Below are 16284 nucleotides of genomic sequence, written 5' to 3' on the forward strand. Positions count from 1 at the left end.
TTCTCGTCCGATCGCTTTAGTGATTTCCCCATTGAGTACCTGTGGCGCGATTTCGGCCGAACCGCTTACAATCGGGTTTCGTCATCTGTTAATGGCCCGCGTCGCGGCTTGCTTCACTCGGCGCAATCCATCAATTACGCTGCGGTTCGGGCGGGAGTATTTTCTCACGTACCGGAAGGCACTGGTACTTAGGTCCTAGGAAGGATTGGCCTACTACCCTATTCAGTGCTGACCGGGCGTGACGTCGTACCCCCAGGACCGGTTGGACGGCCAGCTTAACAAGACAAGGGGATTAAACCCCCCTTGCTAACGGGAGTGCCGTCCCCCGGATCCGTAACAATATATATATATATATATATATATATATATATATATATATATATATATATATATATATATATATATATATATATATATAAAAACACACAAACACAGTATATGTACTTTGTGATTTGCTTGCTTTAATGTTTTGGCATCAATGAAATTTTTGTTTGATATAAATATATAATCACACACACACAGCATTTAAATGTGGTTCAGGCATTAATACAGAAGAGCTTTACAAAGTGGAGCAGGCACCGTGCATCACTTCTCTTTCATGCTAAGCTGCCCTGCTTTTTATTATTCGTTAAAACCTGCCATTACCGATTGATACACTTGCACACTGATCAATATGCCTTGCATTTCAAGGAAGTTTTCAGGCCCCTTGGAGCAACTTGCAGCAGTCTCATGAGCAGTACTGCCTGGTGTGGGAGTCTCAATACCTGCTGAAGTTGGGCAATGCTTTCGAGAGCATCATCAATGGGCTCGTCAACATGGCTGCCCAGGAGGCCCTCAAGTTCACTGTGCTCTCTGGTATGCTTAATGTCGGGCTGTGCTAGGTTTAAACCACAGAATGTAGTTTGGTTTGTTGAATGAACCTGGACACAAGTGAGATGTTTTCTTATTCGTTGAAAGCTTTGGCAAATTTCCAGCAGCATAATTTGGATTTCAGAACGAAATTACCCTCCATGGCCTTTTTGTTCAGTCTGTCAAACCCTGGTGTTGGGCTAGCGGCTAGGGTGCCAGCTTAGGATCCTCGGATCCTGGGTTCGAATCACGGTCGATCGCTGAATTAACGCCAGGGGGGCTGACTCAGCCTGTTCATCCTTCCGAGGTCGGCAAATTGAGTACCAGTTCACTGGTAATTCCCTGTTTGTCGTAAAAAGGCGACAAAAAGGGTTGGCGGCAGGAAGGGCATCTGGCCGTAAAACATTGCTTCAAAAAGGGGACCAAAAAAACAACAACAACCACGGTCCCCGAAACAGGCCAACCCCCGCTTGCGGGGAAAAATGGCCTCTAAAGGTGTTTTTTTGTCAAGCAGGTTTCATTTGGTATTGCTTGTTATACAGTACCATCAACCTTAGCACCCTCTCTTGTGGATGTTCAGTACTCTGGATATATTACTAGGGCTGAGGAGGTTATAATTCAAGGTAGGGATGCTGAGTGGTTCAGATATTGATGGTCAGTCATTTGTTTAGTCCCCATTCATAAAATCATCATCATCATCATGATCATCATCATCATCATCATCATCTCTCTTTTTTTTTCTTTTCTTTTTTTTGTATGGAAGACCGAGGCTCGTGTAAGAGCTAAAACTTGTTGCAAGGCAAATGACAGGGTCGCAGATGACCAGGTCATCTGCAGTTATGAGCTTCTTTTCAGGAGATAGTACAAGGTCAACAATAGAGGGTCTAAAATTAATTAGCATTGCTGCACTTGTGCATATACTAGATATTAATTTTCAGTTGATACCTTGTAGTTTTCTTGAGCCTGAAGCATACTTTTCTTTGGCTTTGCATGGACAATGGTATTTGTTTTTTTTATACGTGGGTGTACGCCTGTGTACACAGGTATAATTGCAGCTCTGGCCTGGCCAGCATCCCTCATCGCCGCAGCCAGCCTTATAGATAACCCCTGGGCTGTGTGTGTTAATCGTGCAGCTGAAACGGGAAAGCAACTGGCTCGTGTTCTCCTATCTCGAGAGCAGGTAAACAAGACAAACTGGAATGGCACTTGGTTGGGAGCATACCTCCACCAGGCTGAACTGTTTACGTTTTGTATCCCACTGATAGACTGGATCTAGATTCGGACGTGAACCAAAATCTAATTGGCTTGTTGTTGTCACCTAACCAACTCATCCACCAAGTTTTGTCATAATCTGCCCACAACTATTTGAGATATCATGCTATGTATCGTTTTTGGCCCCCTCTCTCAATGATGAACAATCACTTAAAAAAAATCTAGCATCCTAGATCCGGATCTTCACCAAAATCGAATCAACTCGGCTTTGTAACACACCCAACGTGTCCACCAAGTTTCGTCCAAATCCATTCATAACTTTTTGAAATGTTCTGCTCACAGTCAGACAGACAGGAGTGAAAATATAACCTCTGTCCACCTCTCGTTGGCAGAGGTAGTAAATCACAAAATGGTAAACTATTTTCCAGAATCACAAATTTGGAAATGCATCATTTTGAGATTGTTTTTAACATCAATAACGAAATGTTTTTTTTAAGAAAATGCATCAATAACGTGTTATTGCTTTCTCAGTTTGTATGCGTAGAGGGGGTTTTTTTTTCTTTGAATTGTTTGTCTTGCTGGAATAATTTCGATCAAACTGCATTCTTTTATATTGCTTATTTTGTGGGAATAACTATGTGTCTTTCGCCTTCTTGCAGGGCCAGCGTCCCGTGAGTCTCATTGGATTTAGCTTAGGAGCTCGGGTCATATTCTACTGTCTGCAAGAGATGTCCAAGGCAGAAGGTTAGGCACGAATGATGATGGTGCTTTGCTGCTGACATTAGTAATGGAGCGTTATTTGTGATTTTGCTTTCTTTAGTGTTGGCATGAATAATTTCCTGTGACGACTGCATTGTTCTTCATCCCAACTGGAGGTGGAGTGGGGTTGCTGGAGGATGTGATATTGCTGGGAGCACCGGCTCCTGGCTCTGCTACCCATTGGCAGCCAATTGTCCATCTTGTAGCTGGAAGGATTATCAATGGCTACTGCAGGTTACTACTTTTTCCATACGAATTACTTTATTTTTCCTGATCATATTGCCATTAGACGCCAAGTATGTCCTTTAAACTTGCGTTCAACCTTTCAGTAATTGTCGCCTTTGGCAGAGGTAACTACAGTTCATCCATCTCATCTACAACTACTACAGTAGTCGGTGTCCTGTTGTCAGCTCGATTTGATATTCTCCCAAAGTTGCTCAGCTAAGGATTGGCACCACCTTTTCCAATCTGAGGGAGATTTAGAGGATCTCAGTGGTTTTTTAATCCAAAAACTATGAATGAATGTTGCCTGCATTACAAGATTGTATTTCACCCCATTATTTAAAATTCCATGTGACTAATTTCTGTACAAATGCACCGTTACATTTATCAGTGCTTAAATGTCTACGTGAGATTATTATTATCGCATAACCAGTCATACATTATTCAGCAATTTTATTCAACATATTCAAATTTGCACCTGCACCATAAATCCAATTTAAAATTGCTCATTGTTGTTGCAAATAATGAAAGTTTTTTTTTTTTCTCCCAACAAAGTTGCTTTGATAAATTTTTTCAGACGTCTGTATTTTAAAAACCAAAGTTATTGTTTATTACCTTTTTACATTGGCATTATCTCGCATATTGTCCTTGACTGACCCTCAAGCCCATATTTCATTGTTTATGGTACATTACACCCACCTAACCTGAAATCAAGTGTTAGTAAACAGGTTGGTTTTCTTTTTTTGTGTATAGATAACTAGCAGGGGTACCCAACGTTCCCCGGTGCTGTTATAACCCTGTTTGTATTTTGAATAAATAATTTTTTGCCTTTTTTCCTATTTTTTGGTGGAGGCCTAAAACACTTCCCTACATCCAATAAGGTATGAGGTCGGGGATCATTTAATGTCACCTTTCACATAGCTACAATGGCTTAGGTACTATAGTACTATAAAGTGATTTAAAAAGAAAAAAAATGGGGGAAAAATGCAGCTATGGTATTTTTTTCTGAAAAAAAGAAAAAATTCTTGCCTAAAACACTTCGTAGGTAGGGCAGCATATGTTAGTTAAAAAGTCCCACGGGCATTTATTGATTAAAGCAAACTACCTATCTAATATTTATTAGTCCCCAAACAAAAAAAACTTGGTGGACATCTCAAAAACGTCGAGAACACCATTTTATGATGTCATCAAAATGGCCACCATTTTAGGGATGCTTTAAATCAGATTTCCAGTCATAATTTTGAAACTACTTGACCAAATGTAATGATGTTGACACCAAAATGTTCAGGATGATGCTGCAGAACTGTTGATACTATGTTCAGCAAATATATTCTACAAACAACTGATGTAATGTATACAAAAAGAGTAAATATGGGCGTTATTATATACTTCAATAGCCAACATTATTTTGTGTAATGGGCTCGTGCACTGGAAAGAAACTGAATGGGTTGATTATATTCTAAAATTGCAAAAGTGATCAAAATACAATACATCGTTTTAGAAAATAGTAATATTTATTGACATATATTTTAAATGCAGTTACAAAAGGGCAGCTCTTGTACAATCATTATAAGAGATCATATAGTCATGATATTGCATCCTTGTGTATTCACAACTGGGCATGAGCTTATATTACCAAGATACGATGTATATATTATAGTATTATTAGGCTGAATATCTTCATATGACTGCCCTTGAATCACTGTTTAAAAACAAACAGTAACTTTAAACGGGATTATAATACACACATAAAACATGTACATTTGATAAGAATATTTTTCAGACATCAGTGTCCATGTATAAAATATGTATTATATTTATATATTTGCCAAGCAAATTGAGACATATACAAATGTTTAATAAACTGGTATGCTTTAAACACTGCATTGTCATGACAATAATTGAAGATCAAGTTTTAAACATAGGAATACTAAATAAAAGAATTATAATATAAGAAAAAATAGTAAAAAAAAAAATTTTTTTACATTATTGAAACAGAATAATATCATAAGTACATATCGTGTAAAGTATATATGGTTTCCGTGATACTTTAACTAACATAATACATATAAATAAAACACAAACAACTAAGTAAATATAACATAAATTTTTTTAAGCTTGGCAAAGAAAAGGTAGTAACACATTGATCAGAGCAGCACTCTTTGTTAATAATACAAAACTAGATAAAAAGTGACTTTAACATGACTTGGATTTTTACATTATTCTGATATTCATGGTCAATTATGTCACATAAACTGTATAACTGAGATCACCCCTACTAATTATATTTAAAGTGGTATATATTGTCCGAAGAATAATTGAGATTATACTGAGGATCAACACTCACACATTGGTGTGGCAACAAGATCTACGAGTATAATGACCATTAATGTTGGCTGACAAATATAGGATTTTAGATTAATACGTGGCAAGACAGGGAGACACGAGGGGGGTCTTGTTTGTACTTTCAATTTTTCTGTTCCCTGAATTTGTTCTTTGTACAACACAGGGGTGACTGGCTACTCAAGTTCTTGTATCGAAGTTCATCCGCAGAGTTGAGTGTGGCTGGCCTGCAGCCTTTGGAGCTTGAAAACCACCGGATATTCAATGTGAACCTGACCACTATAGTAAGATTGTCATTTCAGACATGCTCTTCAATTGTCCACACAATGCCGATCGAGCTCTTTGGATTGCTGGGAAGCACGATATTAAGATTTGAAAGTCTAGTGGAGCGTTATTAGGACTTCAGCTGAAAGTACCGACTCAATATTCATAATAATTCGCTCCATAGTTTAAGTTTGATCTTCATTGTGGACTGAAAAAAAGGGAACTGATCAAACTTATTTGAAATATTTTTCCACCACTTATGTTCCAGGTAGACGGACACCTGGATTACAACAAGAAGATGGATGTTATATTAAAAACTATGGGTGTGAAGACTCGAGAGGCCCTATCTGTTGATAGCAAGGGACTTGGCCAATTGGTGTGTCTTCCTGGTGGTGCAGAAAAGGCCACTGCTGCCGAACACTCGGCAGAAAAGATGCACCTTGGAATGGAGAAACCGGAAGTAGGTGTTTGGGTGATTACAGATGAGAGCGAGGTTCAAGAAATACAAAAAGGAAAGAATGCTGAGCAACATGAAATGCAAGAGGAAACTGAAGAAGAACATGGAATGCAAAAGGAAACTGAAGATGATCATGCAATGCAAAAGGAAACTGAAGATGATCATAGAATGCAAAAGGAAACTGAAGATGAGCATGCAATGCAAAACGAAACTGAAGATGAGCATGAAATGCAAAAAGAAACTGAAGATGAGCATGAAGTGCAAAAGGAAACTGAAGATGAGCATGAAGTGCAAAAACAAGCAGAAGATGAGCATGAAGTGCAAAAACAAGCAGAAGATGAGCATGGAATGCAAAAGGAAACTGAAGATGAGCATGCAATGCAAAAAGAAACTGAAGATGTGCATGAAATGCAAAAGGAAACTGAAGATGAGCATGAAGTGCAAAAACAAGCAGAAGATGAGCATGAAATGCAAAAACAAGCAGAAGATGAGCATGAAATGCAAAAGGAAATTAAAGATGAGCATGAAATGCAAAAACAAGCAGAAGATGAGCATGCAATGCAAAAACAAACTGAAGATGAGCATGAAATGCAAAAGGAAATTAAAGATGAGCATGAAATGCAAAAACAAGCAGAAGATGAGCATGCAATGCAAAAACAAACTGAAGATGAGCATGAAATGCAAAAGGAAATTAAAGATGAACATGAAATGCAAAAACAAACTGAAGATGAGCATGAAATGCAAAAGGAAACTGAAGATGAGCATGAAGTGCAAAAACAAGCAGAAGATGAGCATGCAATGCAAAAACAAACTGAAGATGAGCATGAAATGCAAAAGGAAATTAAAGATGAACATGAAATGCAAAAACAAGCAGAAGATGAGCATGCAATGCAAAAACAAACTGAAGATGAGCATGAAATGCAAAAGGAAATTAAAGATGAACATGAAATGCAAAAACAAGCAGAAGATGAGCATGCAATGCAAAAGGAAATTAAAGATGAACATGAAATGCAAAAACAAGCAGAAGATGAGCATGCAATGCAAAAGGAAATTAAAGATGAACATGAAATGCAAAAACAAACTGAAGATGAGCATGAAATGCAAAAGGAAATTAAAGATGAACATGAAATGCAAAAACAAGCAGAAGATGAGCATGCAATGCAAAAACAAACTGAAGATGAGCATGAAATGCAAAAGGAAATTAAAGATGAACATGAAATGCAAAAACAAGCAGAAGATGAGCATGCAATGCAAAAACAAACTGAAGATGAGCATGAAATGCAAAAGGAAATTAAAGATGAACATGAAATGCAAAAACAAGCAGAAGATGAGCATGAAATGCAAAAACAAGCAGAAGATGAGCATGCAATGCAAAAACAAACTGAAGATGAGCATGAAATGCAAAAGGAAATTAAAGATGAACATGAAATGCAAAAACAAGCAGAAGATGAGCATGCAATGCAAAAACAAACTGAAGATGAGCATGAAATGCAAAAGGAAATTAAAGATGAACATGAAATGCAAAAACAAGCAGAAGATGAGCATGCAATGCAAAAACAAACTGAAGATGAGCATGAAATGCAAAAGGAAATTAAAGATGAACATGAAATGCAAAAACAAGCAGAAGATGAGCATGAAGTGCAAAAACAAGCAGAAGATGAGCATGAAATGCAAAAACAAGCAGAAGATGAGCATGCAATGCAAAAACAAACTGAAGATGAGCATGAAATGCAAAAGGAAATTAAAGATGAACATGAAATGCAAAAACAAGCAGAAGATGAGCATGCAATGCAAAAACAAACTGAAGATGAGCATGAAATGCAAAAGGAAATTAAAGATGAACATGAAATGCAAAAACAAACTGAAGATGAGCATGAAATGCAAAAGGAAATTAAAGATGAACATGAAATGCAAAAAGGAAACTGAAGGTGACGAATGTGGACTGGGAAAAACATTCGTTTTAGGAAGACATGAGCATGCCAGGTGAAGATGCAAGAGTGGAAAATATTTATGTAAGTTCCAAAGATTAGCAGTCATTAATAACCAAGATGAAAGAAAGAAAAGATTTGGGTATATTGCATAAAAAACTGATGAAAAAACGATGTGATGCATGAGAAAAGAAAAACTGAATCCATTGAGAGATGAAGAGGTTGTGATAAAGTGAAATGCAAACTATATGTCAGTTTATTATCTTTAAAATGAGAGCATAAGGGGGACTTTATCTGGGACATCGGATTGCTAAAAATAAAAATGTATATATATGGAGAACAACAACAAAACCTGCTGTGTTGATTCCTGAACCAACACCTCGGTATTGTAAAAATAGTGTAGAAAATTAAGGGGATTTTTGACATAAAACAGAGTGAATGTACGTGGTGGAATTTTGTCCTTTCACTAGGTGATCTTGTTTAGAAATCTTGAATTTTTAATGACAACGATGACATGTTTATAAATTAAGTGAGACAAGCAATTGGCTTACATGAGAATATGTTGATTGATTGGTGAACAGTGAAATTGTTTTTTTAATTAACTCCATTTCATTCAATTGTCCATCATGAATGTTCATCCTTCATTGGTGTTCCACTGAAGCACTTAATATAATCATTACTTATGCGAGATCTACAGATGATGATGATGATGTTTTTTTGTCTTGCATACAGCAGGGTCATCATATTAATGAATGTAATTGTTGTCAATACCTGCACTTTACATTTGGTTGTCATTTTCTTTATTTTTTGAGTGTGATATATAATTATTTATTTTCGATGGAATTTATGCCCCGCCGTTATTATGAAGGTCTTCTAATGGAACAATAAACAGGTAATACGATTTGAGTGAAAATAAATGTGATCACGAGACATGGTCAACTTGCAACTTTGCCTTTACTGAGGGTAATAATAATGAAAAAAAAACAAAAAAAAAAAACACCTTTAGAGGCCATTTTTCCCCGCAAGCGGGGGTTGGCCTTTTTCGGGAACCGTGGTTGTTGTTGTTTTTTGGTCCCCTTTTTGAAGCAATGTTTTTTACGGCCGGATGCCCTTCCTGACGCCAACCCTTTTTGCCGCCTTTAACGACAAGCAGGGAATTACCAGTGAACTGGTACTCAATTTGCCGACCTCGGAAGGATGACAGGCTGAGTCAACCCCCTGGCGTTAATTCAGCGATTGACCGGGATTCGAACCCAGGATTCTAGGATCCTAAGCCGGCACCCTAGCCGCTAGCCCAACACCAGGGTAATAATAATGAAATACCAACTGATAAGTATTGTGGTATCGTCCTGAACTCTCAACATGACCAGTACATGTTTTTGCCCCTCATTGCAAAGCAGCACATGCTTTAACAGGGTGTTCTGTGGATATTCCTGATAAATAGCTGATAAGACCAAATTAAATGGTTATTGTGTATAGTCAGGTTCACTATGTTAACAAATATAATTTCGTTCAAAATTTTGGGAGATTAGCAAACCTGGACATTTTTGGAATCATCAGAGCATGTAGAATCCGAAAATCAATGTTGGCATTTTGGTAGACACCTGCATGGCCGCCATTTTGGATTTTCAAAATGGCCGCCATAAAATACATATTTTGTGCTATCTCGTCTTCTAGTCAACCTAGAAACTTAATTTAATATGCCAATCCTATGTTTTATGGGTCAAGGAATCCAATAAAGGCCTCAAAATAGTGCTCAGGTTTATAGAAAAGCAACAAACAGGTAATTGAAAACCATTGTCTTTATATTTGTGATATAACTATTACATAATACATGATATTGCAAGTCCTTTGAAGTTATAGGTATGGGTTTATAAAGCAAGAAAGCAGCCTTGTTAGTATCAGATTGAACTATAAGTCCTATACGCAGGAGCTACTAGGTCTATACCGTTCAGGAATATGCTTTTACAGATCTTCATCACTGTCCTGTGTGTCATTTTCGCAAAGGTGTCGACGCAAATGCCAACATTAATTTTTGGATTCCTCATGCTCTGAATATTCCAAAAATGTATAGTTGTGCTAATGTCCAAAAAATTTGAACGAAAAAACATAGTGAACCTGACTAGTGGTGGGGATGACCCAATAAGTGAAGGAGCATCCTAGCAATGTCAATTCATGGAAGAGCTGCTGCTCAAATATCCTGGATGGTTATCTTGAATGTAAAGCTTTAACTGGAATTTAAAAATGGGTGTATTAAACAGTGAGAGGGAGTGGGTTGTTAAAAATGTACATTATGGGAGGTATTGAGTAATTGTGGGTGGGGGCACAGTAAGAATGGGTTGAGAGGGTGGTGGTAGCAGGTAGGTGGGGTACATGTTTTTGTAAGCAATGAAACTTAGATATGTAGATTCTTTTTTTCTGCAAGAAGGACCATAGACATAGAGTTGAATGTTGTTCCAAAGGAGAGTGAGTAAGGGATATTGATGAAATGAACAATGAACCACTTTTGGAGGCCATTTTCCCCCACAGAGCAGAGGTTGGCCTTTTTCGGGCACCGTGGTCCCCTTTTTGAAGCAATGTTTTATGGCCGGATGCCCTTCCTGCCGCCAACCCTGTTAGTCACCTCTTGCGACACACAGGGAATTACCAACAAGCTGGTACTCAATTTGCGGACCTCAGAGGCATGACAGGCTGTCAACCCCCCTGTAATTCAGCGATTGACCGGGATTCGATCCCAGGATCCCAAGCCAGCACCCTAACCGCTAAGCCAACACCAAATGGCAGTAAGATGTTGGTTGTGCTACACAGTACATACAGAAACAAATGATATAAAGTTTACTCGGATGATTTGAAAAATAGGTGCAGGTTACTGGGTCGCCGATTCAAAGCAAAGGGTTGTGAGGCGTATGTTGTGGTATTCTTCTGGGAATAGGAAAGGGAATTCAATTCATGAGAAGAGCAATGGATGGTTATGGTTGGCAGAATGGTGTACTGGTGTAGGCAGCAATGTTTTACATTTAGGAAGCAATGGGAATCATTGTCAGGCTAAAGGGATTTGTATAAAGTGAGCGAAGACATTATGATGCTCACGGATTCGGCCCTGCAAGGCCGGACGCAGATGCAAATTGTAGTGGACGTTGCTCTGCCTTCTTGATCCGTTCTCGGAATCTTATTTTTACAAACCTCTCTGAACCGGAAGAGGTATATGGGCAATGGAGGAGATTGCATGATATGTACCGGACATCATCTTTAAGGACACAAAAAGCCCTCGACTTGTCCAATTTCATCGGATTGGCCGGTGGTTGGAAAATCGGGACCCTCACCCAATGGTGGTTGAATTTGATACCCAAGGAGCCAAAGATGCCATCATGAGACGATCATACATACATTGGGTTGGCATATTTCCCCACACCCAAAAGCGGATGCAGGTAAAATCCGTTCAAAGAGCATCAACACTGCTGCTCTGTTCCTCAGCTGCATTCCGTATCCAGTAATGCTGAGAAAGACCTGCCACCACCACCTCGACCACACACTATCTCCTGGCATTGAACGTCAGCCTCTACCTGTTAACACCAGTATACCCATACCCACAAAGAGGTACCTTTCTCCCCCAATGTTCTATTGATGTTCGAAGGATCACCTTATGCAGACTTTTCCAAAATGGTATCCGCTTCCAGGACTACAGGCAGTGACGCATCCTCCCTTCAAGTCATGCTCAAAAATGCATCAAGTCCCCGCAATAAAATTGACGAGCTTCGAGGAGTTCCTGTCGACACATCACCAGATGTCCTTCACACGCCGAGGACCAACAGGGTGCGACCTGACACCAGCTCTGGTGTGTGCACAGGCAGCCGAGCTGTTTGGGCTTGCGATGTGTGGGGCAATGGGTGAGTCTTCTCAGGGTGGGAGCGAGGTGGGATCGCCGGTTAGTAGGCCCGAGACGACGCTAGTGAGCAAGGTTACACCCCTCGATGTGTGTCAGTGTTAGTCTTACCGTACCGGGTCCCTGGGTGTTAGGGTCGACTGGGTCAAACTTGCCGCTACACCTTGGGGTTGGGGTGTTTGGGTCGTCACTTTAGAGGTCACCTCAGTGCCAGGGTCGTCTACCCGCTGTGCACGGGTTGTGTTTTAGCGACCGCAGGGCAGCGGGTAAGAAGGAAAAGGTAAGTAAGGAACTTGGACCAGACGGGCTAATGCGGGCTGGAGTCGGTTGGAGTCACATTTGGAATTGGTTGTTAAACACGCTTGTTCGTGTGAGATAGGAGCTCTGAGTCATGAGCAGCTGTTGGCTCATGCTGATAATGGAGAAAGTTTGAGAGAGTAGGAGACTCGAGGCCGGCAGCAGTAGTCAGGTTCACTATGTTTTTTCGTTCAAAATCATGGTAGATTAGCAAACCTATACATTTTTGGAAACGTTATTACATGGAAAATCTGAAAATCAATGTTTACATTTGCCAATTCCGACCAATCGACCAATTCCATTCGACCAATCGCTTCGATCGACCATTCGATCGATTCGATTCGATTCGATTCATCGAATTCGATTCGATTCGATTCATCGAATTCGATTCGATCGACCATTCGACCAATTCGATTTGCCAATCAATTTGACCGACCTTTGCTTGTGTGGAACGGACTGTGAAAACGATGCGGACTATATTGTCGGATACGACACAGGACAGTGATGACGAACTCTAAATGGCATATTCTGTAATCGTGTATGTTTGATGCCATTGACTGCCTGTGTATATTTTGTCATTGACTGCCTGTGCAGATGTGAAGTTATACTGACTGCATGTGTATATATGATTTTGCTGACTGCCTGTGTATGTTTGGTGATATGAATTATTGTGACACATTTTGATGTTATTAACTGCCTGTACAAAATGATAACATGTATTTGATTATGCAACTTATCGTGAATATAAAGACAGTATTTTGCAATTCAAAACCTTTGATTCGTGTCTTACCATTCCCCATAGCACTAATTTGATACTTTCATTGGATTCCTTGTCCCTGAAAATATAGGTTTAGTATATTTTTAAAAGTTTTTAGGGTAATTAGAGGCAGAAATAGAACAAAATATGTATTTTACAGTGGCCATTTTGAAAATCCAAAATGGCCGCCGTACAGGTATCTCTCCAAATGTAAACATTGATTTTTAGTTTCCTTATGCTATAACCTTTCCAAAAATGTATAGGTTTGCTAATCTACCATGATTTTGAACGAAATATAATTTATTGACATAGTGAACCTGACTACAGCTGCAGGGAGGGACAGAAAGGCCCAACAACGGAATTACACGCAGGGACATTTTGAAACGTGGGGCTGGAGATTGTAAATTAACAAGCGTTACGCCTCGGTCCCCCGTCGGTGAAGTGATGTGAGTTGACAAAGTGGAAGACGCAAGGCGGCCATCTTGGATTTTGACGTGGCGACCCAATTTTCAATAGCGTTCTTCCTTATGCCTAGATCCACCCACACACCAGATTAGAAGTTGGTACTTCGCTTATTTTTCAAGATATTCTGCTCACAAGGTTCAGACATACATGGCGTCACACATACATGGCGTCACACATACATGGCGTCACACATACATGGCGTCACACATACATGGCGTCAGACATACAGGGCGTCAGAAATACAGGGCGTCAGAAATACATGGTGGCGGCCATCTTGGATTTTGACGTGGGTTGCACCCGCACACCAAATTATAATTCGGTCCTTCGCTTACGCAGGTACGCACGCAAGCACGTACGGACGAAAGGAACCACGCACGCACGCACGGACGGAGGGGAAACCATTGTCCCTTTCGCTCCGCGGTGCGACGGGGGACAATAATCGAGCAGCTTCAGACGGAGTTGGTCCCTGGGCTGCGTAATTCAGACCATAGGGGTTAATGGGGTCGCCTCATGTGAAATTGCCACAGAGTTCTATAAACAAGAGTGTGCAGTTCCTATACCGCTAACGTTACGATCGTGTGCGCACATGAGGGCACGGCCGCCATTACCAAAGAGGGCAAAAACGGCTCGGATAACCCGGATGTACATGCATTGGCGTACGAGTTTGAATGTAAACAACACGTAAAACTGTCATTCGTGAACGAAACCGTACCGAGCTTTATCTTAGCCAAATTATGGAAATAAATAAGAAAAAAGTATTTCCTACATTTTGATAAAAGAGTGTATTTTCTTACCTTAAATTGACAATCTAGGGCTGAATGCCGATGTACAGGTTTGAACAGAAGTCATTTGTATCGGCGATATACACAGTTATAATGCAGTGAGTTAAGCTTTAACTTGGTAAGCTAATACAGTCTACTCCATGCAACAATCCGGGGTAACACGATAACAATCATTCTAAAATGGAAACAAAATCAGTTATAATGTCTAATGAAGTATGGAATCCAACAAAGTACAGCATAATGATCCCTCAATTCTGAACTTGAGTTCGTGTGAAAAGTCCGTCGTGAGATTGCCGTCATGCTGTAACTTTAGTGTAGCCTGAGGGATTCAGTGTCATGAGTGTAGGCCTATTCAATTCATGTGATTCAGTGTCATGAGTTTAGGCCTATTCAATTCATGTGATTCAGTGTCATGAGTGTAGGCCTATTCAATTCATGTGATTCAGTGTCATGAATTTAGGCCTATTCAATTCATGTGATTCAGTGTCATGAGTTTAGGCCTATTCAATTCATGTGATTCAGTGTCATGAGTTTAGGCCTATTCAATTCATGTGATTCAGTGTCATGAGTGTAGGCCTATTCAATTCATGTGATTCAGTGTCATGAGTTTAGGCCTATTCAATTCATGTGATTCAGTGTCATGAGTTTAGGCCTATTCAATTCATGTGATTCAGTGTCATGAGTTTAGCCCTATTCAATTCATGTGATTCAGTGTCATGAGTGTAGGCCTATTCAATTCACGTGATTCAGTGTCATGAGTGTAGGCCTATTCAATTCATGTGATTCAGTGTCATGAGTGTAGGCCTATTCAATTCATGTGATTCAGTGTCATGAGTGTAGGCCTATTCAATTCACGTGATTCAGTGTCATGAGTTTAGCCCTATTCAATTCATGTGATTCAGTGTCATGAGTGTAGGCCTATTCAATTCATGTGATTCAGTGTCATGAATTTAGGCCTATTCAATTCATGTGATTCAGTGTCATGAGTTTAGGCCTATTCAATTCATGTGATTCAGTGTCATGAGTGTAGGCCTATTCAATTCATGTGATTCAGTGTCATGAGTGTAGGCCTATTCAATTCATGTGATTCAGTGTCATGAGTGTAGGCCTATTCAATTCATGTGATTCAGTGTCATGAGTTTAGGCCTATTCAATTCATGTGATTCAGTGTCATGAATTTAGGCCTATTCAATTCATGTGATTCAGTGTCATGAGTTTAGGCCTATTCAATTCATGTGATTCAGTGTCATGAATTTAGGCCTATTCAATTCATGTGATTCAGTGTCATGAGTGTAGGCCTATTCAATTCATGTGATTCAGTGTCATGAGTGTAGGCCTATTCAATTCATGTGATTCAGTGTCATGAGTGTAGGCCTATTCAATTCATGTGATTCAGTGTCATGAATTTAGGCCTATTCAATTCATGTGATTCAGTGTCATGAGTGTAGGCCTATTCAATTCATGTGATTCAGTGTCATGAATTTAGGCCTATTCAATTCATGTGATTCAGTGTCATGAGTTTAGGCCTATTCAATTCATGTGATTCAGTGCCATGAGTTTAGGCCTATTCAATTCATGTGATTCAGTGTCATGAGTTTAGGCCTATTCAATTCATGTGATTCAGTGTCATGAGTGTAGGCCTATTCAATTCATGTGATTCAGTGTCATGAGTTTAGGCCTATTCAATTCATGTGATTCAGTGTCATGAGTGTAGGCCTATTCAATTCATGTGATTCAGTGTCATGAGTGTAGGCCTATTCAATTCATGTGATTCAGTGTCATGAGTTTAGGCCTATTCAATTCATGTGATTCAGTGCCATGAGTTTAGGCCTATTCAATTCATGTGATTCAGTGTCATGAGTTTAGGCCTATTCAATTCATGTGATTCAGTGTCATGAGTGTAGGCCTATTCAATTCATGTGATTCAGTGTCATGAGTGTAGGCCTATTCAATTCATGTGATTCAGTGTCATGAGTTTAGGCCTATTCAATTCATGTGATTCAGTGTCATGAATTTAGGCCTATTCAATTCATGTGATTCAGTGTCATGAGTGTAGGCCTATTCAA

General features: G+C 39.5%; 1 protein-coding gene across 6 annotated transcripts in view; it reads left to right on the plus strand.

The window, feature by feature from the left end:
• TMCO4 (transmembrane and coiled-coil domains 4) overlaps positions 1-8969 on the plus strand; it is an 86480-nt gene extending 77511 nt beyond the window's left edge. For 3 of the 6 annotated variants that reach the window (XM_078780252.1, XM_078780251.1, XM_078780253.1), the window contains exons 9-14: positions 691-855; positions 1893-2029; positions 2721-2805; positions 2937-3054; positions 5552-5669; positions 5918-8969. In XM_078780252.1, the coding sequence (XP_078636378.1) occupies positions 691-855; positions 1893-2029; positions 2721-2805; positions 2937-3054; positions 5552-5669; positions 5918-8032 (2738 nt within the window). In that variant the 3' untranslated portion in view covers positions 8033-8969. Of the gene's footprint in view, positions 1-690; positions 856-1892; positions 2030-2720; positions 2806-2932; positions 3055-5551; positions 5670-5917 lie in introns of all 6 variants that reach the window. The other 3 variants (XM_068120689.2, XM_068120690.2, XM_068120691.2) reach the window with 1 other exon arrangement.
• The last annotated feature ends 7315 nt before the right edge of the window (positions 8970-16284 follow it).

Source organism: Myxine glutinosa, chromosome 6 (assembly GCF_964187855.1).
Source record: "Myxine glutinosa chromosome 6, kmMyxGlut1.1, whole genome shotgun sequence".
Classification (NCBI taxonomy): Eukaryota; Metazoa; Chordata; class Myxini; order Myxiniformes; family Myxinidae; genus Myxine; species Myxine glutinosa.